At 37.3% G+C, this 23194-nt stretch overlaps 1 protein-coding gene across 3 annotated transcripts in view; it reads right to left on the bottom strand.

The window, feature by feature from the left end:
- Positions 1-23194, bottom strand: part of ZNF277 (zinc finger protein 277) — a 118280-nt gene that overhangs the window by 40095 nt on the left and 54991 nt on the right. For 2 of the 3 annotated variants that reach the window (XM_047849252.1, XM_047849254.1), the window contains one exon: positions 6706-6907. In XM_047849252.1, the coding sequence (XP_047705208.1) occupies positions 6706-6907 (202 nt within the window). The remainder of the gene's footprint in view (positions 1-6705; positions 6908-23194) is intronic. The other variant, XM_047849253.1, reaches the window with a different exon arrangement.

Here is a 23194-nt window from a genome sequence, read left to right as displayed (position 1 = left end):
ATAAGATATTCCACAGATAACTTGGTCTAAGGAATTCATGAGCACAAGCAGGACCCAACCCCTATATAGATATTAACCAGATACTGGTCTGCATTAACTAGATACTGGTCCCCTGTTTTCAGCAGGGTGAGAAAGCAGTGTAATGTGTTCCCTATAATCTCCTTAACCAGGACATAGCTATTTGGTTTCCCACAAAAAAGAACTGAAGGCAAAATAATAAGGCAATGAGAAGTCAGTCTAAATTCAACACATATATAACAAGACAGAGAAATTTCATTTGTGGCCACTGTCTGAAATGAGGCAGATGATTGGAGAAATAGCCAAGCTTATAATTCCTGTATCTGCTGAGCAGAATTAGAAGAAGCACATTGGCTAAATTTAAAAGCAAAGCATAACACCCAAACCTGCATTATCTGATGAAAGGAGGAGTAAGATGACAGGATTCAACAAGCTGTTCATCTTCCCATTTATCTAACAAGATTTCTATTGGCAACTGCAATCTCATTATCAAATGGTACCAAGAAGAGAATGTGGTCTCCTTCATGTGGAGAAAGGCAATGGAAAGGTTGACTATATAGCTGACAGCTTATCAGGCTATATGGTTGATAGATAAAATACAATCCAAAACCCCAAACACTTAGAACAGAAAAAGAAAACCTGTGAAAAAGATGGAACTTACTGAAATAGATTTAGTAACAGACAGTAAACATTTGGACATTTCACTTTTAAAATGTTTATTTTGAGAGAGAGTGCATATTCATGCATGAGCGTGGGGAGGGGCTGAGAGAGAAGGAGAGAGAATCCCAAGCAGGCTCTGCACTGTCAGTGTGGAGCCTGATGGCAGGGCTTGAACTCTTGAACCATGAGATCATGACCTGAGCCAAAGTTGGAAGCTTAACTGACTGAGCCACCCAGGCACCGCTTAAATAGCTTGTTATAGCAACTAGCAACATTTTGCACATAGTAGTAGGTTAACAAGAATTTTTTTTTTTTTACTGTTTATGCATTTTTGAGAGAGAAAGAGAGAAAGAGAGAGAGAGAGAGAGAGAGATAAAGCATGAACAGGAAGTGGGGCAGAGAGAGAGGGAAACAGAATCTGAAGCAGGCTCCTGGCTCTGAGCTGTCAGCACAGAGTCCAATGCAGGGCTTGTACTCATGAGATCATGACCTGAGCTGAAGTCAGATGCTTAACTGACTGAGCCACCCAGGTGCCCCAAGAAATGTTTTTAAGAGGTAGAAGAGCATTTAAAAATTCCTGTAAGGTTCTCTAAGTAGACTTCAACTCTCCATATTTTGTCTCTTTTTTATTCTTACTTCCCCTTTCCTTAACATTATTGTCCCGACCCCATGGTCCTCTACAGAAAGGGCATTCATGTACTCGAAAAAAAAATTGGTGCCGGGAGAGAGGTCTGAGAGAGAGAACTGTGACACATATAAATATAAACAGATGACAACACTGAGTATGGAATATATAAGGAAAAGAAGTAAAAGACTAATGTATGAAAATAAAACCACGTTTTTAGTTTTTTCTTCTCATGTACAACCATACTGAGGACCTGGTTGGTTAAGTAAGCAAGGAGAGAACTCTTTCCTTATAGAATAGTGCTAGACCTTATCTTAAGAGATCTGAAAACGACCTATCTGAGGCTCCAACTCAGCCTCAAGCCATAAATACTGACCCTATGTCTAGTGTGTTGGCTTCCATATTGGAAGTGTCAGATGCAGAAGGCACGTGCGTATCAGATCCATCAACACATACAAAAAGAAGAAAAGTATCTACAAAAGGCTGAAACATTATTCTTTGGTCACTTGGGGCAGCTACAGCACTAACACAGCTACTCTTATTCTCATTTTTTTCCATTCCCCAGCGGTTGCTTAACCCCTCCTTGCCCCTTCCCCTGGACAAGGGGAGAGACAAAAAGGGAGAAATAAAAGGCAAGAGACTTAAGAAAATAAAAATGGCATACGTAGCCATTTTTCTCATTCTCCCCTCAGCATATTTTCTATTGCAAAGTGGTGCCAGGGATGAAGGAACACAGGAGAACCTCTACTCCTGTCAGGAACAGAAGATGTATTGTTCTTCCAAACTGTACTACACAGCCATCTATTTTCATGACAAATCAAATCCATACAGTGGAACTGGGTGCCGAGGTAACAGAGTTAAAAAAAAAAAAAAGCCAGGAAAGTCAAGTTCGATGTGAAGTTTCATCATGGCTACTGATACAATACAATACATGGAGAGGTTTTTCATTCCTGATTACATTCCACTGAAGGCTATCTGGGTGCTATTGAATGCTAAGGCATCATTTAATCTGTCTCTTCTTCATTTTTTCTTATTTGTCTAATTTATTTAAAGCTAAAAACGCAATCACTCAATATTTTTTATTTATCTATTAAAATTTTTAAAAAATATTTATTTTTGAGAGAGAGAGAGAGAGAGAGAGAAAATGCGAGTGGGGGAGGGGCAAAGAGAGGGAGACACAGAATCCAAAGCACGCTCCAGGCTCTGAGCTGTCAGCACACAGCCTGATGTGGAGCTCGAACTCATGAGACATGAAATCATGACCAGGCTGAAGTCGAACACAACCGACTGAGCCACCCAGGCACCACTGAAGTCACTCAATATTTAATTTTTTTTAATGTTTATTTTTATTTTTGAGAGAGAGACATAGTGTGAACAGGGAAGGGGCAGAGATACAGAGAGAGAGAGACAGACAGACAGAATCTGAAGCAGGCTCCAGGCTCTGAGTTGTCAGTGCAGAGCACGATGTGGAGCTTGAACCCATGAACCATGAGATCATGACCTGAGCCGAAGTCAGATGCTTAACCAACTGAGCCACCCAGGTGCCCCTGCAGTCACTCAATATTTAAAGGCAGCCAAGAAATGATATGTGATATGAACCCTTTATTTGAAAAACAGTAATCAAAGCATCTTGTACTTCAGTGAAAAGCCATAAAAGTAATTATTAGGTCATCAGCAAATACTTTTTTCTTTTAAAAGAATTTCAATCATGTTTCACTGAACTATCTCATGAAAAAATCCTAGTAATCTTGCTTGCCCAGCCTCTCACTGTAACTGGTGTGCTTACTGACAGGCATAAAGATTTGAGATATGGTTGTTAATTAAATAGCACTGAATTAGTGGAATTTAATATAGAAAGGGGCAAGAATTAAGGAGTTAGCATTTATCTTCTAGGAAAATTTTATTTACTGAATAAAGCTAGCAAATAGCTCAGTATAAATAACTATGGTAGATGGCTCAAAGGAAAGACTTTTTGTTTTAACATTTATTTATTTTTGAGAGAGAGAGAGAGAGAGAGTACAAGCGGTGGGGGGGGGGGTGGGGAGGGGAGGGAGACACAGAATCCAAAGCAGGCTCCAGCCTCCGAGCTGTCAGCACAGAGTCCAATGTGGGTCTTGAACCCAAGAACCGTGAGACCATGACCTGAGCCAAAGTCAGATGCTTAACTGACTGAGCCATGCAAGGGCCCCACAAAGGAGATTTTTACTTTTGTTTTACTCTGAGAAAGTTTTACTGTTAACTTTTTTCTGATCAAGAAGATGTTAAATATATTTAACATTAAAATTTATAGCTTCTTTCTTGTAAAGCACAAAATAAGTCTGTCTCATCTATTATTTATCATCTTTATTATTCATTGTACTCAGAAGAAACAATTCCTGGGAAGTTATATATGTGTATATACATATATACACACATATACATAAATACATATACATATATATGTAAATACACACACGCACACACACCAGTGACTTTTCTCAAGTTAGGAAAAAGTCCTATGTTAAGAAGATTCCAACTTAACTCTTATCACAAATAGTCAATGTTTACATTGTTTTGGAGAGGAATTTTTAGTTTCCCTAAATAGTAGCAGGGTATTATCTAAAGGAGACTGGATATATTAAAAAATATTTAAAAGTAACAGAGTTTATTTACATACATTCTTAGTCAATTTGAACTAACCACAAGAGTGAAACTTATTAGGAGGACGGCTGACAAGGAAAATTTAGGTTTCCAAATTTAAAGTACATGTTAACCACACACTTTATTTAGAAAGCACTTATATATATCAGCTATGTATTTTTTCTTTTTCTATTTTTTTAAAGTTTATTTATTTTGAGAGAGAGAGAGACAAAGAGACGGGGGCGGGGGAGGGGCAGAGAGAAAGGGAGACAGAGAATGCCAAGCAGTCTCCATGGTGTCAGCATAGAGCCCAATGTGGGGCATGAACCCACGAACTGTGAGATCATGAACTGAGCCGAGAGCAAAAATTGGACACTTAACTGACGGAGCCACCCAGGCGCACCTGTATCTTTTGCTTTTTAATTAAAGCACCTATTTTATTGCATAACTGCATTTAGAGGGCGACCGATTCCAACATTTAACTATTGACTTCTAAGTCTGAGACCTAGTAAATAATTTAATTTTCCTGTCCACACACTGATGAGATTAGTATCAATGATACAAAAGAGAGATTAGTACAAATATAGCTACTTAGCTATCATACATAAGAACAAAGGGAAAATACAAACTCTGATTTAGATATTCCTCACAGATTTTAGGAGAAAGAAAACCTTAATGTTTCTCAATTATCACTGGTAGATCACCATATTTTTCTCTAATTCCTGGGGGAGAATTTGCATTTACATGATAAAGCAGAGTAAAAGAACAGATGACATCAAAGAGAAGCTGAGTGGTTCAAGACTTAAAGATTATCTCAGGGCACCTGGTTGGCTCAGTTGGTTAAGAGTCCAACTCAAGATTTTGGCTCACTAAGCACCCCCACACTGGGTCAGCCCGGAGCTGCTGTCAGCTTGGGATTCTCTCTGTCCCTACTCTGCACTCAGGCATGCTCAAGCGCTTTCTCCCTCTCTCTCAAATAAATAAACACAAAAAGAGAGTATTTCATTTGATAGTCTTGACAATGGTTGCTTGATAAGAATTTGAAAATTTCTAGCCCAAACAGTATCTAAAACAAAATCAACAGATCTGACTACATACAACTAGATATCATATATATAAGGAAGCTCCAAGAATACTCCCAGGACACACACACACACACACACACACACACACACACACACACACACACAAAAGCACAAATATTTTAACTGAAAATAAAGATTAATGAATGAGAATGAGAAGAATGAAGTTCTTCCTCTGAAATCGTGTAATAATTAGTTTATTCAACCATCTGGTGGCATATATCATGCACATAATTCCCCTTTGCTATTCTGTTCTATCTCTGCTTCCCAACCAGGTAACACCAAAATCTATTCAAAAATTGCAATGCTGAGTGGCCATAATAATGCAGAAGGTACTCGACAGACATTCTGTATTGGTGCCAGGCAATTGAGAGGAACATGAAAGGTTAGAGAACAACACCCCTGTGGGCCTTCTGGCTATTCCAACTGGAAAACAAACTTATTCTCAAAGTTTAGAAGTGTTAAGGATTCTAAATTAAATTTTCTCAAAAGTTTTATTTCGCAAATGATAATTAGAGTTTCAGAACAGCATAAATGCCTATTGAAAACTCAAGCTATAGTTGCAGAAAACTAACATTTCAAATATATCTTTTGTAATAAAAATAGAATAAAATTTTTGGCTACCATCTATTGGATATAAAAGATGTCTCAGGTACTAGTTGGTGCTATATGAAGCACCTGTTTTGTGTAACACTCAACAATCTTATGTGAGTCAGCATTTTCCCCTTTTACTGATGAGGAAACTGATGCTTAGAGTAGTTAAGTAGTTTGCTGGACATCACATGGTTAGGAAGTCACCTAAGTCTGTGTTCAACTCTAGGCCTGCTTGGTTTCATAGTCCACTCTCAGTAATATAGGCTGCTGCTTTGCAAGACCCATCATAAGATAGAAACAGCTTGCTAGGAATGATGTGGTCTGGCAGATATAGAGTTCAGATGCAGAGATGTTACAACATCTGGGTTACTACAGTGTTTTGTAGAGAAATCAGGGCAGAATATCTAAAAATGGTTCCTGGCCAGCTATACCAAAATGTATGCTTTTAGTAATTGTACAAAACCAGTTAACTATCATGATAGCATGTACATGGAAAACACTTCCAAATGTCAACTCCAAGTGTCAACTAATAACAGCATAAACAAAACTACTTCACTCCATTTGCTTAAGAAAAGGCATTTCTCTTCTAAGAACTAGGAACTGGAAAAAAAAATGCTTATATTACTTGTCTGTTGGTATGGATATTCTAAGTCAGGTGCTCATAGATTAGAGTTTAGCTCACTTTGGGTCCAAGCTGTATAGGTGAGGTTCCTACATTTCACGCATGCCCAATGTTGGCAGTTCCCGAACCACTTATCTCTTTCTGTTCTTCATCCTCCTCATCCTCTTCCCCTCAGTACCTCAGTTGACTGATGTCAAGCCTTTGGTTTATTGAGTGACCTCCCCCCACCCCTACTTTTTTCCTGGTTTTTGTCAGAAAACCAGAAAAATGCTCATCACAGCACTTAAGCTGAGAATTCTTTGGACAATATCCTTTTGGCTTCGCAGGCTCCAACCAAGGATCCCTGTTCCCAACAATGCTTGAAAAATAATATGAATTTTCACATTTGCACAAGGATAATTTTATATATAAGCTTATATATAAGTTATGTCTTTCCTTTATGGAATACTGAATTTAATTCTCTTATGGCCAAAACCAAGACTTACCTTTGGAAATCAGCAACCAACTTGACATCAGCTATGACCATCTTATGTTCAATAATCATGTGCTTCAGAAGTTTGTCTTGTTCATCCATAGGAAAATGTTCTTCACAGAAAATACAAGGCACAGATGGAGAACCTTCTAAAGTGGTGGTGCCACCTGGACTTTCTGGCAGGGAAAGCGGCTCCAGGATACAATCCTTACTGTCTGGGAGAGAGAAAAAGCAAAAGCAAGGAAAAAGAAAAAAAAAAAAGAAAAGAAAAGAAAAGAAAAAAAAGAAAAAGCTGCAATCAGCTCTTTAGAAGGATGATTTCTTACCTCCTGCATTAAAAGGAAAAATCCACAGTGCCACAGTGCCAGAGAACAAGATATTTTATTATCATTTTAAGTAGATTCTGCAACCTAGAGGCAGGGAGTTGTGCAAAGCAGCTCCAACTCCCCATTTGCCGGCTTGAATGGGGGAAACCCATTTGTCAGAGCAGCTGTTCAGGCATTCTTGGACACTGGCCAGCGGCAGCAATTCCGGGGGTACTTGCAAGGGGAAGGCTGCAACATGCTGGGTTAAGGTTCTATGGCCCAATTGTGACCTATGGCTGATAGTCATCACACTATGGGAAGTAAATGGTATATTCTGAGGCTCCAGATGATACCAGGACAGTCTTTTAAGCTGCTTCCTGTTGCACCTACAAACTCTTTCCTGTTTGATTATCTGTCACGTGCAAAGAAGACAGCTCTCACATTGGGTTGACATAGCATGTGCTGGGTGGCCCAGGTGGTAATTTTTGATGTTGATTTATGTCTACCATTCGCCTGTTACACAATTATGTATCTTAATTCAAGTTCTTATGAACAAAGAGATGAATGATCATTTACTAGACATACACGTTGAACATTTTTTTCTGTGTATATTATTCATTTTCCTAACATCACCTATGGTATCTTTGAGAGTTGAGCTGTGTAAGGTCTATAGCTCTGAACTCATGCCTCAAACCACTGCCAGGTGTGTCAGGAGCCCTCTTCAATGCTCCAGGGGGAAAGACTGGATCGGTCACCTTTAGCTGGCATTTGAGTAGTTAGTGACTGGGCAACTAGCATAAGACATTTAGCATCTGAGGAAGGGCAGGAAACCTTCATAAAGAAAGACAGTTATACCACAGAAAAGCCTTTGGAATTAGCTTACTATTAATTTTATTTCTTGTTTTTATCTTACTTTAACTTGTTTCTAACGGCCTTCTTAATTGCATAATTCACTGAATCAGTTAATGTTGCACTGCTGACCATGGTCTGAGAACTGGACAAGCCTTCATTCACTCAATGAAAATCAGCTGAGTACTGAGTGCTGGTCTTTTCTGCTTAACGTTGCATGACATGATTCTTATCATCAAGGCTTAAGTGATTGCAATTTGTTAGACGGTACAAATAAGTTTAAAGTATAAAGAGAGAGAGACGGAAAATGTATAGGGTCTATGGGAGCATGGGGACAGAAGAGTCAACTGAGCTGGAGTGGGAAGGTGTCCCAACGGACATGTCCTCTAATACATCACTCACAATACTCTGCTAATATTAAAGTATGCTAAATTAAATTTTTATGTTAGTTCCATAAAATTATTTAATACCAGAAAAGGTGGAAATAGGGTATACATGACAATGGAGAGAATATTTAAAAACGTATAAGCACTTTAGAAGCACTATTAACAAAAGTGATGTTACCAACAATTGTATTTATTAAATTACATAATGGAAGCAAGGAGTTCTGAACTTCTACAGTTCTTCAGTTGTAGGTTATATCCTTCAGTTGTAGGTTAAATTCTGTAGGAACTTAACTCTCATGCTAAAAATAAGACAGGGAAAGAGAAATAGGTAATAAACAAATGAAACTCTGTATTTTACATCCACTAGAACAGGACAACAAAAGACAGCATATATTCTAAATAGAGGTACCATTAGTAAACATTACATACCATCTAGAAAATAACAGGTACTGTCTTATACCCGTCTCCCCGAATTTGAATGATATGTGTAAATTCATTTTGCCTGATTGCAGAAAACAATGTATTAATCATCACCAATAGCAAGAGCTAACATTACTAGGTATCTGATATTTGTAAACTACCCTAGTAAAGGGCTTCAGGGCATTTTCTCAATTAATTCTCACTACCTTATTCAGTTGGTACTATTATAACCCTCATTTTCCAGATCAGACTACTCGGACTTAGAAAAGTTAAATCAAGTGGCCTAAACACACAGCAAGTTAAGCCTAAATTAAAACACGACATTATTGGGGTGCCTGGGTGGCGCAGTCGGTTAAGCGTCCGACTTCAGCCAGGTCACGATCTCGCGGTCCGTGAGTTCGAGCCCCGCGTCGGGCTCTGGGCTGATGGCTCAGAGCCTGGAGCCTGTTTCCGATTCTGTGTCTCCCTCTCTCTCTGCCCCTCCCCCGTTCATGCTCTGTCTCTCTCTGTCCCAAAAATAAATAAACGTTGAAAAAAAAAAATAAAATAAAACACGACATTATTCTGCCTCTAGTTCCAAAAGGCATTTTCCCCAAATCTGTGTTTTTCTGTAATGTGTATATTCAGTGCCTTTTTGAATTGGTACGTATTTATAAGTCACACTGAATCTATGCATTCTGCCAGTGTCCTGCCGTGTCCCTGATACTAGTTCCACCAGCAACTCTTACACAAATCTCAGTAGCCCACATCCTCCAAAAACCACTGGGTACAGTTTATCTCTGTCACTGTATTCTTTTCTAATGTTTCACTACAAACTCTCTAATCTTCTTCCGTGGTTCATTCCTCCTCCCTTTTGTATGTTCAAGGCCCAGTTTCTCTTTCTTCAAATTATTTCTAAGAGAATGAAACTAAATGTTCATACACGGTAGAACCAAACAGCGTGTGGTTACTGTAAAGGCATACAGGAACAAAATCGTAAGTATGCAAATTTCATGTATGAGGAACCTGTGGTTTAGGAGATACTAAGTCATATTTGGGAACTCGAGTTACTATGTAATTCAGAGAATAAAAATTTTAATAGAACATTTTTGGACAAGATATTAGTGTTCTGACTCCTTAATCATTTAGCATCATGTTCAAATTTACGACAGCAGTGATCAAAAGAAATAGTTTGTTTACCTATGTCTTTCTTTCCCCACTTCAGACTGTTAATCGCTGGAAGGCAAGATGAGTCCTGGTCATCTTTAATTACCTGGCATGCACACTGTGTTATTGCATCATGACTGCCACCGCCACTGTGGGTTAATTCTGTGCCAGGCACTGTTAAGCCCTTTACATGTACATTATTAACGCAATTAACCTTCACAATAACCCTATGACAGAGCTTCCATTTCTTTTCCTATTTTATAGTTGAAAAAACTGAGGCACTTAGAGACTAAGTGACTTTCCCCAGACAGCTAGTAAATGGTGGAGCGGGGATTTGAATCCAAGCGGTCTGGCTTAAGCATGAGCACTCTAACCCTACACGTAACACTGAGGAAGTTGGACATTTTCCTGTAGGAAGTAGAGCCACTCCTATGTTTACACTGATATGGGGAGAATGGGTTGTGAGACGTAAGTCTCCAGATGGGGAGACTGGCAGTTGGGAGACTACTGCAGTGTCCAGGTTGGAGGCAGCCATGTTAGCAGTGCTTGGAGGGAATGGAGAGAGGGGAGGATGCAGAGATTGCAGCGACAGTTCTTGATTACTGGTTGGCCAGAGGGAGTGAAGAAGCCTGGGATGCCTTTTAAGATTCCGGCAGGGGAGGCTGTATGAATGACGGGCACCAATCAACACTTTAGGAATGCATGTGTAGAGGCACTTTTTTGTTCTGTGAGAAGGACAGATAATGAGTAAAGCTTTAGAAGAGCTCAGGTAATCTGCTCCAAAGTTAAACATTCCTGACATGGATTTTGGACAAGGGCAGGAGTGACTGGAGTCTCATGTGATGCATTTACGTTATTTTTTTTGTTTGCCAGCAACCCTCCTCCCCCAGTCCTCTTGAGGGTTTGACTCACTCCATCTCTCCATGTCCAACAATAGCAAGTATCCCTATTGCAATTAATTATTTACATGTATATCTGTGCCCCTCGGGTAGTATGGTAACACCTCAGGTCAAGGACTAAATCTTGTTTTCATATCTCTGATGTACACTATAGTCCCTGAAACGTACATGGTATTTGATATGTGCTTGAAAAAATGAATAAGACCAGAGATACCTAAAACTAGAGTTATACCTTTGACTCAGCTTTCAGGTAAGTTCTATTTCAGGGAACACCTGTGGCTGTCTGTATTTAGGGGAACTTCTTCTGCCTCAGACTGAGAGCAGTCCAGAATAATTATAGCCAAATCTTTAGTACTGTGGGCCTTGGTATAATGAGCCCACTGGTAATAAATAATGATGTAAAAATTATACTAAATTCTAATAACAAGTATTACTGAGTGTAATAAAAGTATGTGAGGTTTATTTAGGGATTTTTAACTTCCTTTTTATTTTTCACCCATGCTCACCAGTAAACAGAGACAAGTTGCATTTGGAACGCAGAGTAAGTTATACCACTCTGGCAGAGGATGTTTCTATAGCAAAGGCCTGAACTCAAGTATATATTTTACTTTAGAGCAATGGTTTCCAAATCTGGACTGCTTTTTAAAAAGTAATGATTTTGGGGCGCCTGGGTGGTGCAGTCGGTTAAGCGTCCGACTTCAGCCAGGTCATGATCTCGTGGTCTGTGAGTTCGAGCCCTGCGTCAGGCTCTGGGCTGATGGCTCAGAGCCTGGAGCCTGTTTCCGATTCTGTGTCTCCCTGTCTCTCTGCCCCTCCCCCGTTCATGCTCTGTCTCTCTGTCCCAAAAAAAAATAAATAAACGTTGAAAAAAAAAAAAAGTAATGATTTCAAGGCCTTATTGTTAGACTGACGAAATATAACTTTTACCGAGCAGTAATTCCTAAACTCAAGTCTGGGGATCAATGGTTCAAGGAATGATTCCAAAGGGATTGTGGACATCCTGATCATACATTAGAGTATGGGTATTTTGAACTCACAGCAAGTCTGTAAATCAGGAATAGGGCCTGGTGGCAAAGCTTACTTGATAGCGTATTCTGTCCTAAAGAGAGCCTCTCAAACTCTAAGCACTGTGTCAGCATAAACAACTTAGTATGATTTGTCTAACAGGTTGTTTATTTCTAGCTGTCATCATAAGAATCATAGTTATACCTTACCATGTGGTAAAAAAATAAATACAGAAATATAGTTTTTTTTTTTTGCTACAGTGACCTTGAACTCGAAAAGACAAAAGGAAATAAACTCTATCTAGCTCCTTTCAGCAAAGAGACAAAGCATCTTGAAAATTCTGGCCCCATATCTGCTTCACACATTTGTTACAAATTAACAACAACAAATTATCTGCTCTAGTTCTCACTTTGAACAGCAACTCTGTTTAAATGAACTGTGAAAAATACCATCCCAAGAGAGCTGAATTTTTGAGGAGATCCTATGCTGATTGTGAACAATTTTATTGACTCTGGCTAAGATCCTCAAAGAACCACATTATTATTCTAAGATCATGCTTCTCAAACTTTTAACATGCTTATAATTCACCTGGAGACTTTGTTAAAGTGTAGATCCTGATTCAGGAGGTGTGGTGACCGGGGAAACATGCCAATCCAATCTCCTGTCGCTATGAGCATAATTGAAATATAGTCTCAGGTGCTGTGCTCTGAAATCCTACTTGCACTGAAGCCAAGCTTTCCACACGCTGCTCTCAGTAAATGATTAGAGCCAGCAGAAATGGTAATGCAGGCTCATTCCTGTGAGAGAATTTCACTGACATATGACAGTGGCTGAGGACTCTCAGCAGCTTGCCAGAAATGTGCTTACTTAAAACTGTGTTGCCGTCTGAGACTACTCCACTGCCCTTCCTTCCCTCTTTCCTTCACAGGGGTCAGACCTACATTGCTACCTTCTCCAGCACTCCCTCCCTTTTCCGTCCTCTGGTGTCTTCTCCCCAAATCTCTTACATGTCAAATCCCATCTTGCTGTGTGCTTCTTGGAGGACATGAACTAACAAAGTAGGTCTAGGAGGTAAAAAGTCTTGAAATTCTGCATGTCTGAGTTTCCAGGTGATGTCAGTCTGCTTATCCACAATCATACTTTGAGTGGTAAGGTTCTATTTAGGGAACAAACCAGTCATGAATTCATATTTTATCTAAGTGTTAAAATGACAACCCTAGACTTTATAGTGTATCATTCCTGCCAAATAGATAAAAGCTGCTGGTGCTTTGAAGGATAAAGAAGAAGCTTCTGAGGTTTCTGTCCTCCTTAAGTCAAATGAGAAAGAAAAGCCCATATCAACAAATAATTGATGAGCAGGCTTTCAGCCTTCCTTCATGGGGAATTGGAGAACACCTCACACATCACTCCTCCTTTAAGAAAGTACCCACACTTTGCTGTGTACACCACCATAATATCACTGCTAAAACCCTGAAAAAAACATAAAGCGGTAATTTGGTGATAAACTCGACCCAGATCAAATAAGTTTAGTTGTGACTCTTATCACACTCTGATAATCTAATTGATAATCATTATAAAAATTGGAATATGAAGATGGGCAGGGTTTTTGTAGTTTTTGTATTTTTAACTTGCTATAAACAAGCTCCTAATTTCAAAAAAAAAAACCCATTTCCTTTATAGTTGTCCTTTATTATATTAGTGTAATTTCTTTGATGATAGCTTTCTTTAGTATCTTATCAACTCTGGATATTTTCACGCCTGTTCTCTAAGCTTTTGATTAGAACAAACATCGTATCTTTCCATAGGACTCCAATGCCTACTCAATGTCATTCATTGTATCTTAGTTTTATTCTGGAAGTAAAACTTAAGAAGTAACTTTTATTTCTAAGTTCTTGAGGGTACTTCTCACTTAAACTAAAAACATGGCTTTCTACTTCCTAAGTAAGTCTGTCCCTTAATTTCTAAGAGTGAGCCCCCTAACAGATGCATTTGGAAAATGGAAAAGATTGGCTCTAGTCTTCTTAACTGCAATCTATCTCTAAAGCTCAGAGTAAGAACATTATAAGACCCTTATGTAAATACCCTTGGGCTAATAATTTATTATGTAAATTATTGTGGCCTGATATTTAAAAAATTAATTTACTATACAAGCACTAAGACTAGGGGAATATGGGAAAGGGAGATGAACTTAGGTGAGCATTGTTACACATTCTTGACAATACTGAGACTGCTGATGAAGGTGTGCTGAATTAGTACGCTCAAATATAGCTGGCAGGTTTGCCACAGCCTTTGGTATGGAAACAGGGTTATAAACACATTCAACCCTTAAACCTAATAAGTGCTTTGCCTAGAAATTTAAGGAGCTAATTTAACACAAGCAAAAAACTGTAAAAATGTTATCACAACATCACCTGTAAAGCAAAGTAATAGAAACCACCTAGGCATCATGCAAATGAAAAGCAGTTCTTTAAAATATGGCATGTATGTACTGTGTATTATGCATGTGCTAAATGACAATTATGAAGACAATGGAGAAATATTGTAAAACATGTTTGAAATTTATTAAAAAGAGCTTAATCCACAATGAACTGCACACAATTCCTCACACACACACAAACATACATGTACATACACCCACATATAAGTACAAGGCTTGAAAGGAAATATACAAAAAGAAAAACTATGAGAGATTTTTCTCTACAACCAACTTTCCCTAACACTGAAAATTTTTGAAATAAAAAGCATGTATTCTGACAAGTTACTCAATGTGACTGCGACAGATAAAATTAAGAGAAAGAAATAAAGCAAGTATAATTTTATTTGGCTACTAAGTCTTGACATTTTAAGATGAAAAATTTTGATTACATTTATCATTTAAAAAGTGAGCACCTGCTATGCACAAAGTGTATGCTAGACACTATCAAAACTACAAAGATTATTAATATAGAATCCCTATCCTGAAGAAACTGTTAGTCTAGAGGAAAATACGAGACAACTATACAAATAATTATAATACTATTCAACATATGCAAAGTTGAGGGTTAAGGGATATGGAAGGAAAAAACCTCAAATCAGGGGAAATGAAAGAGAATCTTCATGGAGTCTTCTTGAAATGGTAAAGAATTCCAGCAAGTATATATATAGATAGTTAAAAAATCAAAATAGTCCAATTAGTGCTAGAGTCTAGGTAGGAAAAGGCAGCAAGAGTAGATGGATCACATGTTGGTGCACCTTAATGCTGGTCCAAAGATTTATATTTAAATTTGGAAGTGGTGAGGAGATTCAGAAGGTCTTTAATTAAGGAAGTAATATAAGATCACAAAACAAATCTTAATAAAATGAAAATGCAACAAACTTACAGGATGCCGCAAAAAAACAGGACTAATAGGGAAGCTTAGAGCAGCAAATAAGTTAAAAGGAAGAAAGATCTCATAAACAACCTAACTCTGTAACTCAAGGAATTACTCAAAGAAGAACTAAGCTCAATGGTAGCATAAGGGAGGAAATAATAAAGAAGGACAGAATGAAATAAAGAATAGAAAAAAATTAACAAAATTAAGAGTTGTTTTGAAAAAGTAAACAAAATTGACACACCTTTAGCTAGACTAAGAAAAAAAGAGAGAAGACTCAAAATCAGGTATGAAAGAAGGGGAAATTATAACTGATACCACAGAAATACAAGGATCACAAGAAATGGCCATGAATAATAATATGCCAGCAAATTGGATAACTTAGAAGAAATGGATAAATTCCTAGAAACATACAACCTGTCAAAACTGAACCATGAAGAAATAGAAAATCCGAACAGACTTATGAAGTGATTGAATCAGTAATAAAAAAAAACCTTCTAACAAAGAAAAGCTAAGGAACAGATAAATTCACAGGAGAATCTACCAAACATTTAAAGAAGATGTAGTGCTAATCCTTCTCCAAAACATAAAAGAGGAGGGAATACTCCCAAACCTGACCAAAATCAGACAAAGACATTACAAGAAAAATAAAATATCCCCAATGAATACACATGCAAAATCCTCAACAAAACACTATCCAAATTCAACAGCGCATTAAAAGGGTTATACACCATAACCAAGTGGGACTTAACCCTGGGAGGCAAGAATGGTTCAGTATATGAAAATCAAATCAATACGATACACCACATTAGCAGAATGAAAGATAAAAATCACATGATCATCTTAATAGATGAAGAAAAAGAAATGGACAAAATTCAACATCCTTTCATGATAAAAACACTCAACAAATTAGGAAAAGACAAACACTTCCCCAACATAAAGAAGACTATATATGAAAAGCTCACAGTTAACAACATATTTGACTGTGAAAAACTGAAAACTTTCCCTCAAGATCAGTAAGAACACAGGATGCTCACTTTTGCCACTTCTATTTAACAGAATACTGGATGTTCTAGCAAGAGTAATTAGGCAAGAAAAAATAAAAGGCATCCAAATCAGAGAAAAAGTAAAACCATCTGTTTGCAGATGTCATGATTTTATATATAGTCTACCAAAGATTTTACACACACACACACACACACACACACACACACACACACAACCACTGCTTATAACTAATAAAAAAATTCAGGCAAGTTGCAGGATACAAAATCTATAAGCAAATATCAATTGTGTTTCCTGAAGACACAGACTAGACATAATGCCAAGATGGAGGTATTCACTTCAAAAGAAACAACAAGAAGAGGTCACAGCCAGGGATCTAATCAAAACAGATATAAGTAATATGCCTGAACCAGAATTTAAAACAACAATCATTCAGATAGTAGCTGGGCTTGAGACTAGCATAGAAAACACCGGGGAGTCCCTTACCTCAGAGATTAAAGACCTAAAAACTAGTGAGGCTGAAATAAAAAATGCTGCAACAGAGATGTAAAACTGACTGGATGTAATGACCACAAAAATGGAAGAATGAGAGGAATGAATAAGTGATATAGAAGATAAGATTATAGAAAATAATGAAGCTGAAAAGAAGAGGGAAAGAAAAATACTGGATAACAAATGTAGACTTGGGGAACTCACTGACTCCATAAAGCATAATAATACTCATACCACAGTAGTCCTAGAAGAAGGGAACAAAAAGAGGGTAGAAGGTTTATTTGAGCAAATTATAGCTGAAAACTTCCCTAATCTGGGGAAGGAAACAAATATCCAAACCCAGGAGGGACAGAGAACTCCCACCACAATCAATAAAGCAAGCCAACAGCAAGACATATCATAGTAAAATTTGCAAAATACAGAGATAAGGAAAGAATTCTGAAAGCAGCAAGGAAAAAGAAATCCCTAACCTACAATGGAAGACAAAATAAGTATAGCAGCAGATCTGTCCGCAGAAACTTGGCAGGCCAGAAGGGAGTGGCATGATATATTCGACTTGCTAAATGGTAAAAATATGCAGCCAAAAATACTTACTCCAGCAAGGCTGTTATTCAAAATAGAAGGAGAGATGAAGAGTTTCCCAAACAAACAAAAACCAAAGAAGTTCATGACCACTAAACCAGCCCTTCAAGAAATATTAAAGGGGATTCATTGAGTGGAAAAGAAAGACTGAAAACAACAAAGACTAGAAAGGAACAGAGAAAATCTCCAGAAACACCAACTTTACAGGTAATACAATGACATTAAATTCATATCTATTAATTAATAAGCACCCTGAACGTAAATGGACTAAATGCTCCAATCAAAAGACACAGGGTATCAGAACGGATAAAAAACCCCCAAGATCCATGTATATGTTGTCTAGAAGAGACTCATTTTAGACCTAAAGACATCTGCATATTGAAAGTGAGGGGATGGAGAACCACTTATCATGCTAATGGACATCAAAAGAAAGCCAAAATAGCCATACTTAAATCAGACAAATTAGATTTTAAACCAAAGACTGTAACAAGAGATGAAGAAGGGCACTATAGCATAATAAAGGAGTCTATCCAACAAGAAGATCTAACAACTGTAAATATTTATGCCCCCAACGTGAAACACCCAAATAAATGTCAATTAATAACAACATAAAGAGACTCATCAATAACAACACAATTAACAGAGGGGACTTTAACACCCCACTTACAGTAATGGACAGACCATCTAAGCAGAAAATTGAAAGCAAACAATGGCTTTGAATGACATACTGGACCAGATGGACTTAACAGATATATTAAGAATATTTCCTCCTAAAGCAGGAGAATACACATTCTTTCGGAGTGCACATGGAACATTCTCCAGAACAGATCACACACTGGGTCAGGCCTCAACAAGTACAAAAACACTGGGATCATACCATACATACTTTCAGAAGACAATGCCATGAAACTTGGAATCAACAACAAGAAAAAAATTTGGAAAGATCACCAATACATGGAAGTTAAAGAACACCCTACTAAAGAATAGGATAATCAGGAAATTAAAGAAGAAATAAATACATCAAAGCAAATGAAAATGAAAACACGACAGTCTCTTACTTCAGAAGAGAGAAGTATACAGCAATACAGGTCTACCACAAGACTTTTTCACCTCAAATATACAACCTAACCTTACACCTAAAGGAGCTAGAAAAGGGACAGTAAATGAAGCCTAAGGCCAGCAGAAGGGAAATAAACATTAGAGCAAAAATAAATGCTATAGAAACAACAACAAAAAAACCCAGTAAAACAGATCAATGCAACTAGGAGCTTGTTCTTTGAAAGAATTAATAAATTGAAAACCCCCTAGCCAGATTTATCAACAAGAAAAAAGGACTCAAATAAAGTCAAGAATGAAAGAGGAGAGATCACAACCAATACCACAGAAATACAAAGACTTGTAAGAGAAGGTTATGAAAAATTATATGTCAACAAATTGGGCAAACTGGAAGAAATAGATAAATTCCTAGAAAGATATAAAATACCCAAACTGGGGCGCCTGGGTGGCTTAGTCAGTTAACCGTCCGACTTCGGCTCAGGTGGTGATCTCACATTTGAGCCCCGCCTCAAGCTCTGTGCGGACAGCTCAGAGCCTGGAGCCTGCTTCAGATTCTGTGTCTCCCTCCCTCTCTGCTCCTCCCCTATTCGTGTTTGTCTCTCTCCCTCTCAAAAATAAACGAACATTAAAAAAATCAGGGGCGCCTGGGTGGCTTGGTCGGTTGGGCATCCGACTTCGGCTCAGGTCACGATCTCACGTTCCGTGAGTTCGAGCCCGCTTCGGGCTCTGGGCTGATGGCTCAGAGCCTGGAGCCTGCTTCCGATTCTGTGTCTCCCTCTCTCTCTGCCCCTCCCCCATTCATGCTCTGTCTCTCTCTGTCTCAAAAATAAAATAAACGTTAAAAAAATTTTTTTTTAAAAATTAATAAAAAAATACCAAAATGTAAATAGGAAGAAATAGAAAATTTGAACAGACCCATAACCAGCAAAGAAATTAAATCAGTAAACAAAAATCTCCCAACAAACAAAAGTCCAGGGCCAGATAGCTTCCCAGGGGGAATTCTACCAAACTCTGAAAAAGAGTTAATGCTTATTCTTCTCAAACTGTTCCAAAAAAATAGAAATGGAAGGAAAGCTTCTAAACTTACTCTATGAAGCTAGCATTACCTTGATTCTAAAACCAAAGGCCCCACTAAAAAGGAGAATTATAGGCTAATATCCCTGATGAACATGGACACAAAAATTCTCAACAAGATACTAGCAAATTGAATCCAATAATACACTAAAAGAATTATTCACCACAATTAAGTGGGATTTATTCCTCGGCTGCAAGCATGGTTTGATATTTGCAAATCAATGTTATATATCACATTAATAAAAGAAAGGATAAGGACAATATGATCCTCTCAATAGATGAAGAAATAGCACTTGACAAAGTAGAGTACCCTTTCTTGGTAAAAATCCCCAACAAAGTAGGGATAGAGGGAACATACCTCAACATTATAAAGGCCATATGTGAAAGACCCACAGCTAATATCATCCTCAATGGGGAAAAAGAGAGCTTTTCTTCTATATTCAGGAACAAGACAGAGATGTTCACTCTCCACTGTTAATTTACCATAATACTGGAAGTACTAGCCTCAGCAATCAGACAACAAAAAGAAATAAAAGGCATCCAAACTGGCAAGGAACAAGTCAAACTTTCACTGTTTGCAGGTGACATGATACTCTATGAAGAAAACATAAGAGTCCACCAAAAAATTGCTAGAACTGATATATGAATTCAGCAAAGTTTCAGGACACAAAATCAACATACAGAAATCTGCTGCATTATATACACCAATAATGAAACAGCAAAAAGAGAAATCGTAATTGATCCTATTGACAACTGAACCAAAACCCATAGAATACCTGGAAATAAACCTAACCAAAGAGGTAAAAGATCTGTAGTCTGAACACTATAGAACACTTATGAAAGAAACTGAAGAGGACACAAAGAAATGGAAAAACATTCCATGCTCATGGGCTGGAAAAATACTGTTAAAATGTTTGTACTCAACCAAAAGCATTCTACACATTTAATGCAATCCCTATCAAAATAACACCAGTATATTTCACAGAGCTAGAACAAAACAATCCTAAAATTTGTATGGAAACACAAAAGACCCCAAATAGCCAAAGCAATCTTGAAAAAGAAAAGGAAAGCTGGAGGCATCATAATTCCAGACCAAGCTATATTACAAAGTTGTAGTCATCAAGACAGTATGGTACTGGCAGAAAAACAGACACATAGATCAATGGAACAGAATAGAAAACCTAGAAATGGACCCACAACTATATGGTCAATAATCTTTGACAAAGCAGAAAAGAATTTCCAATGGAATAAAGGCAGTTTCTTCAACAGATGGTGTTGGGAAAACTGGACATAACATACAAAAAAAAAAAAAAAAAAAAAAAAAGAACCTGGACCACTTTTTACACCATACACAAAATAAATTGAAAATGGATGAAAGACCTAAATGTGGGACAGGAAACCACTGAAATCCTAGAGGAGAACACAGGGAGCAACGTCTTTGACCTCATCTGGAACAACTTCTTACTAAACATGTCACTGGAGGCAAGGGAAACAAAAGCAGAAATGAACCACTGGGACTACATCAGGATAGAAAGCTTCTGCATAGGGAAGGAAACAAAAAACAAAACTAAAGGGAACCTATGGAATGAAAGAAGATATTTGCAAATGTAATATCTGACAAAGGGTTAGTACCTGAAATCTATACAGAACTCAGGAAACTCATTAATAAGTGATCCAGTGAAGAAATGGGCAGAAGACATTAATAGACACTTTTCCAAAGAAGACATCCAGATAGCTAAGAGACGCATGAAAAGATGCTCCCTCATCATTAGGGAAATACAAATCAAAACCATGATGAGATAACACCTCACACCTGTCAGAATGGCTAAAATAAACAACTCAGGAAACAACAGATGTTGGCGAGGGTGTGGAGAAAGGGGAACCTTCTTGCACTGTTGGTGGGAATGCAAACTTGTGCAGCCATTCTGAAAAACAATATGGAGGTTTCTCAGAAAGTTAAAAATAGAACCACCCTATGACCCACTATTGCACTACCAGGTATTTCTGAAAAGGATACAAAGATACAGATTCAAAGGGGTACATGCACCCCTATGTTTATAGCAGCATTATCAACAATAACCAAATTATGGAAAGAGCCCAAATATCTATCGACTGATGAATGGATAAGAAGATAAGGAAGATATGTACACACACACACACACACACACACACACACACACACACACACACTGGAATATTACTTAGCCATCAAAAAGAATGAAATCTTGCCATTTCCAACAACATGGATGGAGCTACAGTGTATTATGCTATGTGAAATAAGTCAGAGAAAAACAATACCATATGACTTCACTTATATGTGGAATTTAAGAAACAAAACGATGAACATAGGGGAAGGAAAAAAAGAGGGAGGCAAACCATAAGAGACTCTTAAAGACAGAGAACAAACCGAAGGTTGTTGGAAGGTAGGTGGGTGGGGGATGGGTTAAATGGGTGATGGGCAATAAGGAGGGCACTTGTGATGAGTACTGCATGTTATATGTAAGTGATGAATACCTAAATTCTACTCCTGAAACCAAAAAAATAAAAAAATAAAAGACAAAATAAAATAAAAGTGACCTTTTAAACAAATTAACCAACGAACTTCATGAATGTTGGCAATGTTGACACTATAAGGAAGTATTTTTAAAGATCCTAATTTTTATATTTTTTCCATTACAAAAATATTTCTTAAAGTAAAAAAACTCAAAACTCACTTCCTCTAAGAAAATGGCTTAAAAAAAACAACAACGCACGAGCAAGAGTTAAATTCCACAAACCTGTAGTTACTACAGCAGTCTATTTTATAAAGAAACCTACTCTGAAGTGACCAAAGCAGTACCATTTTAGGTACATAACTTAAAGAATAATAGTGATATTTACATAATGATCATTATTGTGCCTGAAAAATTAGCATTACGCTGGTTTAAATTATGTAAATTATAGATTATTTAGTTTGATCTTCCTAAAATTATGTAAACAAGGAGAAGCAGACATTATTATACATATTTCAAATTCAAAGAGGCTGACAATTAGAGGGAGGTTAGGACAAAGCTAATAGATTGGTGCCAGGATCAAAACTCAGATCTCCTGCTCTTGATCTAGGACTTGCCCACTACAAACTCCTAACATTCCTGCATTAGCTATACACTTCACTCCTGCTTGAGAACTGTAAATACTCACTAGGGCACTAAGCCTCAGTTTTAATGATTAAGTTACAGAGGCCAAGAACTTTTCCGTTCCTATGTCCTAATTCCACCAACTTTCAATTGTGAAGAAGAGAGCCAATTGGCTATCCTCTCCTTGAATGCAAATATCTTACAGAGATTGGTCAAATTTTCTGCACAATCCACATCATATATAATAAACTTTCCTATAATGAAATAACTGGCACACTTGCTGATCATCTGAAATACACATTTCTGTTACATATTATAAAGATTAGTGATAGTACAACACAAAGCCAACTTATACTTTACTAGCTGAGAAGATATTAATGTGCATCAATAAACACTTTTTTAACTGAAAATAATTCATATAATTAAATAATAATTCATATTATTTATTAATGGATGAATTAATCAATGAAGATAATATAATGAATGAAATATATTATGAATATAATAATTCATATAATTTATTTATTATTTATTATTGAAAATAATTCATATAATTAAAAGCATAGGAAAAGTGATCACAGTAAGAAATTATGTTATTTACAATCTCATGGCTGGCCACATATTTGTAGCTTTTAAGAATCTCCCTTAGGTAATCCTGATTAACAGTGAAGATTGAAAATCAGGGCTCTAAGGCACACTGGTAAATGATTATGTTAATGGTAGAATTTCAGCTACTGTATGTAATCTTCAACCCTTTTACAACTTTATGAGTCTCTTCTTTAACTGCTAATATTTATGGAAGGGAGTATACCATATG

Source organism: Prionailurus viverrinus, chromosome A2 (genome assembly GCF_022837055.1).
Source record: "Prionailurus viverrinus isolate Anna chromosome A2, UM_Priviv_1.0, whole genome shotgun sequence".
Lineage (NCBI taxonomy): Eukaryota > Metazoa > Chordata > Mammalia > Carnivora > Felidae > Prionailurus > Prionailurus viverrinus.
This window is presented reverse-complemented; position numbering and strand designations above follow the sequence as displayed.